Here is a 10,000-nt window from a genome sequence, read left to right as displayed (position 1 = left end):
AAAAAAAAAAGTACATTCATCCACCCACCCCGCACGCTAGTAGAGGTGGTACGTCTGTCAGGTAAGCTGCTCCGAGCCGGCAGGTGCCCTAACAAGTTTCCACGTAACTATTAAACGAATTAAACAAATATCAAGACAAAGTAATACCGTCGCATTTATCTTTCTCCTTAAGCACAGAAACTCATCCTCATTCCAGTCTACCTTGATTTATTCTAAAGAAACTGAGGACTGGCTGGTAAAAATGTGCTTGATATTAATTGACGGCATCTGAATACATATTTCACGGAATCTCTCCACGACCAAGGCCATCCCACCACCACCACCCGCCACACACCTCACTTGCTAGATACCTTCATACAAGCAGAATAATTACAAGCCTCAAATGACATCTCCACCATTAATTGTGATGTATAATTATGGGAGGTGTTAGAACAGAAAGAAGTGATAGAATTGGCAGTAAATTTGAGGAAAGTTTATCTAGATCTCCCACCCGCGTCCAGATTTCACGCATCTCCTTTACCCCCAAACCCCCCCATCCCCACCCCCCCCTATCCCTCCCTCATCCACCACCCCACCACCTCCCACCGGACCCATGCTAAGTCAACACAGCAACCCCTCTTATGAACCTAGGGATTTCAAAGCTCGGCTGTGTTTACATGCAGAGTGAATTAAATCATCAATTAAAGAACACTGTAAAGTGACAATGCATTTGCTGTTTATGATTCGATTCAGTTAAATTTTCGTCTCCATATTCTCTGTTCCCACTCTACCCCCAATCTTCTCTCCCTCCCCCCCTCCCTGTCCTCCCTTCCACCTTCTCTTTGTCCTTCACCCTCCACTCTCTCTCTGCCACAACACTCACTGCCATACCCTACCACTCCACACACCACCGTATTTCACAAACACATCATACCACACTACCACATCACACTACACACCACCACACCTCACACTACATCTCACACTGCCACCACCACACTAACGGCTACCACACCTCACACTGCCACACCACACCACACTAAAGGCTACCACACCTAACACTGCCACACTTACACATAAGCACACCACACACTGCCACACCACACGACAGTACACATAACCACACCTCACACTGCCACATCTCACACTACCACACAACACTGCACACCACCACACCACACCATGAAATAGCCAGCTACCTTACACAACCATTTACCTGCTCAACTCGCTACCTATGGAGTTGATGTCGGTACCAATTTCGAAGAAGTCTTCCTTTACTCACCATATGCATCACGTCTTCGTTAACTTAGCCCTTTACCTGTCACCTTCAAGTCCATTCCACAACACAGTTCTTGATTCAACTATGGTTATAATCTTGTTCTCTCCACGGGCACTAAAAACCAGATAAAAGTACAGACATCCATCGACCCCACCCAAGTAAAGAAGAGAGGTGGTTAGTCTGTCCGGCAAACTACCCTGAGCCGGCAAGCGTTCCCCTAATGAGTTTCCATGTAACTATTAAACTAATTAACCAAACAGGAAGACCAAGTAATTCTAACACATTTTCCATTCTCTCTGTGCACATAATTTCATCCTGATTACAGTCCACCTTAATATTTTCTAGAGAAACTGAGGATTGGTTGGTAAAAAATGTGTTTGATATTTATTAATGGCATCTGAGTACTTATTTCACGGCATCTCACCATCACCACCGCCAACACCATCCGCCACACAGCTCAGTGGTCAAATCCCTTCATAAATGCTAGACAATAACCTCAAATGACATCTACATCAATAATTGCAACATATAATTATGATTCATAAGGAAGAAGTGATAGCACAGGTAGTAAATTTGCGAGAAATGTTAAACGTTCCACCAGCATCCAGATTTCACGCGTCTCCCCCACCCCTATACAGGCCCCTCCTCACCTCCCGCTCCCTACCACCACCAACTCCCCCAGGCCCCTCGCACCGCTACATCTACACATCAACCCCTCTTATGAACCTTGGTATTTTAATGTCTCGTGTAACTGCAGTATGGTTTATAATTATTACATAGTCAATTAAGGAACATTGCTGTTTAGTACTAGATTCAGTTTACTTTTTGTCTCCATATTTTCTGTTATCCCTCTACCTTCCAACTTCCTCTGACTTCCCATCCTCCCCTTCACCTTCTCTTCGTCTTTCACCCTCCCCTCTCTCTCTCTCTCTCTGCTACATTTTCCATCTCACACAGCCACACTACATCACCACATTATACCACACCACTCACTGCCACACTGCGCACTGACACACCGCATATTGCCAAACCATACACTTACCACGTACAGCCACATTTGTACCACACCACTCACTGCCATACCATACCAGCCCACACACCACCATATCTCACGCAAACACATCATACCACACTATTCACTGCCACACTATACACTACCACACCTCACACTGCCACACACACCACACTATAGAATAACACACCTCACACAACACAACACACTGCCACACTACACTACAGGCTACCACACCCCACAAGCACACTACAGGCTACCGCACCCCACAAGCACACACTGTAGGCTACCATACCCCAAAACCACACCACACATAGCCACACCATTCCACAATACAGGCTACTGAACCCCACAACCACACCACAATACAGGCAACCAAACCCCACAACCACAGCACAATACAGGCTACCAAAACCCCACAACATCACAGTCATATCTCTCTGCCACACCACACGACACTATAGGGTACACACCTCACCTACACCACACCTCACACTGACGCACCACACCACAGTAAAGGCTACCACACCTCACATTGCCACACGTCACACAAGCACACCACACACAACACCACACAACCACACCTCACTCTGCCACACTTCGCACCACACCACATTACACACCACCACACCACACCATGCAATAGCCAACACCTCACATAACCATTTACCTGTACTGCTCTCTACCTACGGAGATGATGTCGGTAACAATATCTAAAAATTCTTCCTTTACTTACCATATGCATCACGTCTTCGTCAACTTGGCCCTTTCCCTGTCACCCTTACGTCCATTCCACAACACAGTTCTTGTTGCAACTAATAATCTTGTTCTCTCCACACGCACTAAAAACCAGATGAAAGTACAGACACCCATCGACCCCACCCAAGTAAAGAAGAGAGGTGGTTAGTCTGTCTGGCAAACTCCTCTGAGCCGACAAGCGTCCCCTAATGAGTTTCCATGTAACTACTAAACTGATTAAACAAACAGGAAGACCAAGTAATTTCATCACATCCTTCTGTCTCTCTGTGCACATAATTTCATCCTGATTACAGTCCACCTTAATATTTTCTAGAAAAACTGAGGATTGGTTGGTAAAAAATGTGTTTGATATTTATGGATGGCATCTGAGTACATATTTCACGGCATCTCACCATCACCACCGCCAACACTATCCGCCACACAGCTCAGTGGTCAAATCTCTTTATAAATGCTGGATAATTATACCCTCAAATGACACCTACACCAATAACTGCAACATATAATTATGACTCATAAGGAAGAAGTGATAGCACAGGTAGTAAGTCTGCGTGGAATGTTAAACTTCCCATCCGCATCCAGATTTCACGCGTCTCCCCCTCCCCTAAACTGTCCCCTCCTCACCTCCCCCTCCCTGCAACCACCACAACCTCCCCCAGGCCCCTCGCACCGCTACATCTACACATCAACCCCTTTTATGAACCTTGGTATTTTAATGTCTCGTTTAACTGCAGTATGGTTTATAATTATTACATTGTCAACTAAGGAACATTGCTGTTTATTACTAGATTCAGTTTACTTTTTGTCTCCATATTTTCTTTGTTATCCCCTCTCTACCTTCCAACTTCCTCTGACTATCCTTTTCTTTGGCCCCTCCCCATCCTCCCCTCCACCTTCTCTCTCTCTCTCTCTCTCTCTCTCTCTCTCTCTCTCTCTCTCTCTCTCTCTCTCTCTCTCTCTCTCTCTCTCTCTCTCTCTCTCTCACACACACCGCTACACTTTCCATCTCACACAGACACACTACACACTACCACATCATACCACACCACTCGCTGCCACACTAAACACTGACAAACCTCACATTCCCAGACCATACATTACCACACCACTCACTGCCATACCATACAACCCCACACACCACCATATCTCACGCATATACATCATACCACACTATTCGCTGCCACACTATACACCACCACACCTCACACTCCCAAACCACACCACACTGCAGGATACTACACCTCACACAACACCACACACTACCACACCACACCACACCTCGCACTCCCAAACCACACCTCACACTGCCACACCACGCCACATCTCACACTGCCACACCACATTACAAGCTACCACACCCCACATGCACACCACACTACAGGCTAACACACCACACTACAGGCTAACACACCCCATAAGCACACCACACTACACACACTACAAACTACCACACCCAACCACACTACAATGCAGACTACCACACCCCACAACCAAACTACACACCATCACACCTCTCTCTGCCATACCGCTCCACATTACAGGCTGCCACAGCTCACACAACCACAGCACACCAAATTACGTACCACCACTCCTCCCACCACCACACCTCACTGCCACACCTCACTTCACATTGTCACACCTCTCGTCTACACATTCAAGTCGAATTACCCTCACACAAAATAGCAATACAACATAATACGCAAATTCCTGGTACTGAAGATGAACGCCTTCATGCAATGGCACTAATATGACCGGGCGGTGGAGCTGCCCTATTATGCAAACATCCCTCATATCATTCCCTACCCCCCGAAGGGAATATGTTGGACTGCAGAGGAAGGGCGATTTCAGCTTGGACATCACCGGGTTTACGTCCAGATAAGACAGGGATTACATAAAAATAAAAATAAACTAATCCTACTACCTCCAGTGATAACCAGACTAGCCTAAATTAACCCATCCTATGGCAGTCTTATCTAATGTATCTTAATCAAATCAGACTAACCTATATATTGCCTTCTTTGCCAACAGGTCTATGGGGGGAGAGGGACGGGTACCGCCAGGGCACCACGCTATTGCAGAAGACCCACAGCTTCCCATTACTGCCCGAAGGTAAGCCGTACTCTGTCGCTGAATACTACCAGGTTTCACGATAACAAAGTTTGAACGATACAAGACAAACGAAACCTTTGATACAGCACCTAGCCCAACCATATCCGCCACTTGAACACGTCCCAAAACTTGTCTTTCATCTCTCAATAAATTCCCCGGACACACTCTAATGGCACTCCACACACACCTCAGACACTCCAGGCCCACACTAGACACACCAACAATACCCTCATCCCTCAACACACCGCATAGATGTGGCGCTCATAAAATCCTACGGTTGTAACTTGCCAGACTTCATCTTTCAAAAAGGTACATGAACGCAATGAGTGAGGGAGTGTGACACAGTTTTGAACACATAGTGGACTTGGCCGTTTCTGTTTAAGCTGCAAAGACAGAAATGTGATGATTTTCCTAAAAGGTTGAGATGGTGCTTGGGGGTCTCTCTCTCTCTCTCTCTCTCTCTCTCTCTCTCTCTCTCTCGACGACCGCAGCTCTGTCAAATCCTTCCTTTATTCATGAGTGAGAGGATCCAACGCAGCGAATTTCTCAGCACCAGGTGAATAATTCTAACCCAAATTATCAGCATCAGTGTACCATCGTTTTCTGATTATTATAGCAGTCGAGGGGGTCAGCGCTATAATTCTGAGGCTCTGAGAGGATTATACCACCAATATTTTACCTCCTGGGCATGCGAGTTATAGAGGAGAGTTACAGATGTTATATTTTCCTAACCTTGGTGTTCGTGTGCTACTTTTCTCGTGCACTTTATGTCATTTGGTGTGAGGATGATTTTCTTGTGATTTTGTAACTGTGTTCTTGTTTATGTATCCGGCCTATCAGATTTATAACTATGGAAATGATGATGATGATGATGATGATGATGATAATGATGATGATGATGATGATCTTTCCTATTCCTGTTTCTTAACTATATATATTTTCCACATATTATCAAAACAAGACAAATGTTGTTTCAAGCAGACCACCCACCCACCCACCCACACACACACACACACACACACACACACACACACACACACACACACACACAAGACATCATAGAGACAGGTAAATGAACTAACTAGTAGAGATAGAGAGACAGACAGACAGAGACGGAGTAAGAGAACAGACAGACAGACACAAACACACAGAGAGACAGACAACGACAGACAGACAGGCAGGAAGACAAAGAGACACAGACCCAGACAGACAGAGACAGTGGCAAAGTTCGTGGTTAGAGAAATTAGTGCGAAATTACACGCTTCCCTCACTCTCAAAGGGTGACGATCAGTTGAGAGAGAGAGAGAGAGAGAGGGAGAGGGAGAGAGAGAGAGTAAATGTGAGAGAAGGGGGAAGGCTACTTAGACAAACAGACAGACTGATAGATCGAAAGACAGTCAGAGAGAGAGAGAGAGAGAGAGTGGGCAAATGTGCAATGCATGAAACGTGAAGAAAATACAAGTAAATTAGTTAGACAAAAGACAGACAGGTAGAAAACGACAGACGGAGACACAGACACACAGACAGATAAACAGACAAATAGACACACAGATAGACATAGATAGATAGATAGACGCGGCCAGATATAGATTAGACAGATTGATAGATAAAACTTGCCTCTCGTGACATAGGAGTTCAGATAGAAACACTGGCGACATACTCGTAGATACAAAGATTACATAGATACGTATTCCCGAGGTTACATAATTCAGTGTCTTTATTTCTGTAATCCTCTATTTTTTCGTGTCTTTTTGTACCCTGGTAAATCCTAGGGCAGTGCACGCTATTTTAGTCTTGTGAACGCGGTCAAAAAGAGCGTTGTTGCTACTCTAGCCACCTATCTGTCTCTTTACCTATTCCCTGACGCCCCAGTTCCGTAAGGGGTGACCACAAATAAATCGTCTCCACGTCGCCCCGTCCCTAGTTCTGCCCTCCCTCCAGCTCATACCCTCCTCTCTCGTATATCTCTCCATTCCATTCCTCTGTCTCTTCCTTGGCCTCCCTCTCCTCTTCTACCCCTCCACTCCATCCCTCCATCTCTTCCTTGATATCCCCCTCCTCTTCAACTTTTCCACGCAATTACGGTTTTTCTCATTTAATTCTGGTTTCATGTTCAGTTTTAACCATCTGCGGTCAAACAGAGTAACTCACACTCAGATATCACTCACGCAACCTCTCACATCGAAGAAACACATCAACAATACCCCTTGCACTCAAATTTCACTCAAATGTCTCCCACACTCACACATCTCGAATATTCCCTTCGTTCGGATAATATTGTCGCATACATTACATTCACACAAACAAAACTCAGATAACTGACCTATAGTACAAACACCACTGCACGCAAACAACATTCTTTTTACTCAAACAACGTGCAAATAACATCCTTGCACTCAAACAGTATTTCTTGCACTCAAAACAGTAATCAAACACTACCCCTCGCATCCAAACAATTTCCTTTTCACTCAGTAACACTCAAACAACATTCCCCGCCCGCAGACAGCATTCCCTAATCTCAAACAACATTCCCTGCACGCAAACAACATTCCCGCACTCAATCCCGGCTTATTTTTTGCGTGCGGAATTATTCAACACTAAGACGGAACTGCGCTCATTCGCGGATTATACCAATTACTCAAGGGCTGTGAGAACGAGGCTAGCATTACCTCTCTGTCTCTGTCTGTCTGTCTGTCTGTCTCTGTCTGTCTGTCTGTCTCTCTCTCTCTCTCTCTCTCTCTCTCTCTCTCTCTCTCTCTCTCTCTCTCTCTCTCTCTCTCCATCTATATACTGTATTTGTGTGTTGTTGCTGTACAAACCTTCATACATATTCTTTTGCCTCTCTCTCTCTCTCTCTCTCTCTCTCTCTCTCTCTCTCTCTCTCTCTCTCTCTCTCACTCCAACAATGCCCTGAATACCACTCATATCTACACATACCAACGTCTGAGCCTGCACGTGTGTATGTATGTAGGAATGCATGTATGTATGTATGTATGTATGTAAGCATGTATGTATATTTTTGTATGTATGTATGTAAGCATGTATGTATATTTTTGTATGTATGTATGTTTTTGTATGGATGGATGTTTTTGTACGTATGTATGTATGTTCTTGTTCATACTATTGCTTTGTTGACGTCACGTGGCCAATGTGACGTCACACCCTTGCATACTGTATAGGGCTTGTAAATAATTCTGATTCACTTTGAGTTCCATTATAAACGGTGTATAATGAAAACGCTTTTGATTTTTCCTGTTACTGTGAGTGTCCTTGATATATATATATATATATATATATATATATATATATATATATATATATATATATTTATGACGTGTGTGTGTTTTGAATCATTTTTTTTTCCTTTCCTGGGTGTAATGATATAACAGGATGAATATAAAAAAAGATGATTAAAATGATAACAAATATCGATAAATAAATGAACAGTGAGGAATTATTAGGTTAAATCTGTTGTTTTATGTAAAAAAAAAAATAAAGTACAAACTCAGTCACATGTGCACACGAATCCCGACACACACACACACACACACACACACACACACACACACACACACACACACACAGATAAATAAACAGATAAAGACTGACAGAGATACTAGGAAGGACAGATATCTAAAGCAGACAGATAGCTGGAGCAGACAGACAGAGAGGCAGACAGACAGCACTCCTCCCCACATCCTCTAAACTACCCCATCATCTCACTCCACCTCCCCTACACACAGATGTACAGGAGGGATTGAATAACACTCCTTAAAACCACCCCATCCTCTCACTCCATCTCACACACGCAGATGTAAAGGATGGGCTATATCGAGGGGGTGACTTTCGGTTCTTGCTGCCTCCTGCTGGTGAGAGGCGTGTGGTGGTGCTGGTGAGAAGCCCTTGGGAGGCTCTCGTGGCCCTCAGGCACTACCACGCAGCAGGACACACCGGATTCGCCACACCTGCGTTTTTTACCGGCACAGGTGAGAAAGGGGTGAGGTAGTTAATTTCTTCCTTTTCTTCTGAGGTAGTTTCTTCTTCTTGTTCTTCTCTTCTCTTCTCTTCTCCCTCTTTCTCTGTATATCTATCTATCTATCTGTCTACCACGCAGCAGGACACACAGGATTTGCCACACCTGCGTTTTTTACGGGCACAGGTGAGAAAAGGGTGAGGTAGTTAGCTTCTTCCTTTTCTTCTGAGGTAGTTTCTTCTTCCTTCCTTCCTCTCTCTCTCTCTCTCTCTCTCTCTCTCTCTCTCTCTCTCTCTCTCTCTCTCTCTCTCTCTCTCTCTCTCTCTCTCTCTCTCTCTCTCTCTCTCTCTCTCTCTCTCTCTCTCTCTCTCTCTCTCTCTCTCTCTCTCTCTCTTTCTCTCTCATTCACCACCCTCCCTCTCCCTTCCCATACAGCGTGGCACAACTTCACGGTGGAGCGAGCTGAACTGTGGGTTAAGCTGTACACGGCATGGCTCTCCCTACCCCAAACACAAACGCTGGTCCTTCACTACGAGTATTTGCAGGTGAGTACGCAGGTGTTACGGGATACCAGAGTGTTAACTGGCATGTGATAATTAGACTTTAAGATTGTGATACTCCCTTATTATCATTCATAGTTATCTGTGTTCGAAATTAACATTATCCTACCACCTTGATAGCTACGTTCACCATCCACCAATCAGTGCAAGCTCAAGTTACACTAAAGGAACATTATTGGCAACGTTGGTCTTTTAATATCGATATGTATTTTTTACAGCACCGTCTGGAGCAGGAGGCACTACGTCTAATGTCGTTCCTGGGAGTCCCTCTGGACTACGGCAGGCTAGAATGCCTCCTAAGGTAAATATGTGTCCAAACTACATACCGTAGC

The 10,000-nt window shown here is 44.7% G+C and overlaps 1 protein-coding gene across 1 annotated transcript in view; it reads left to right on the top strand.

Moving 5' to 3' along the window:
• LOC145408432 (uncharacterized) overlaps positions 1-10,000 on the top strand; it is a 39,383-nt gene that overhangs the window by 25,348 nt on the left and 4,035 nt on the right. The window contains exons 3-6 of the mRNA XM_080279161.1: positions 5,055-5,135; positions 8,948-9,121; positions 9,544-9,653; positions 9,887-9,969. Of these exons, the coding sequence (XP_080135287.1) occupies positions 5,055-5,135; positions 8,948-9,121; positions 9,544-9,653; positions 9,887-9,969 (448 nt within the window). The remainder of the gene's footprint in view (positions 1-5,054; positions 5,136-8,947; positions 9,122-9,543; positions 9,654-9,886; positions 9,970-10,000) is intronic.

This window comes from Coenobita brevimanus, chromosome 77 (genome assembly GCF_032717465.1).
Source record: "Coenobita brevimanus isolate Jiangsu-jjx chromosome 77, ASM3271746v2, whole genome shotgun sequence".
Lineage (NCBI taxonomy): Eukaryota > Metazoa > Arthropoda > Malacostraca > Decapoda > Coenobitidae > Coenobita > Coenobita brevimanus.
Note: the sequence above shows the minus strand (reverse complement) of the source record. Positions and strands in the feature narration are given on the sequence as shown.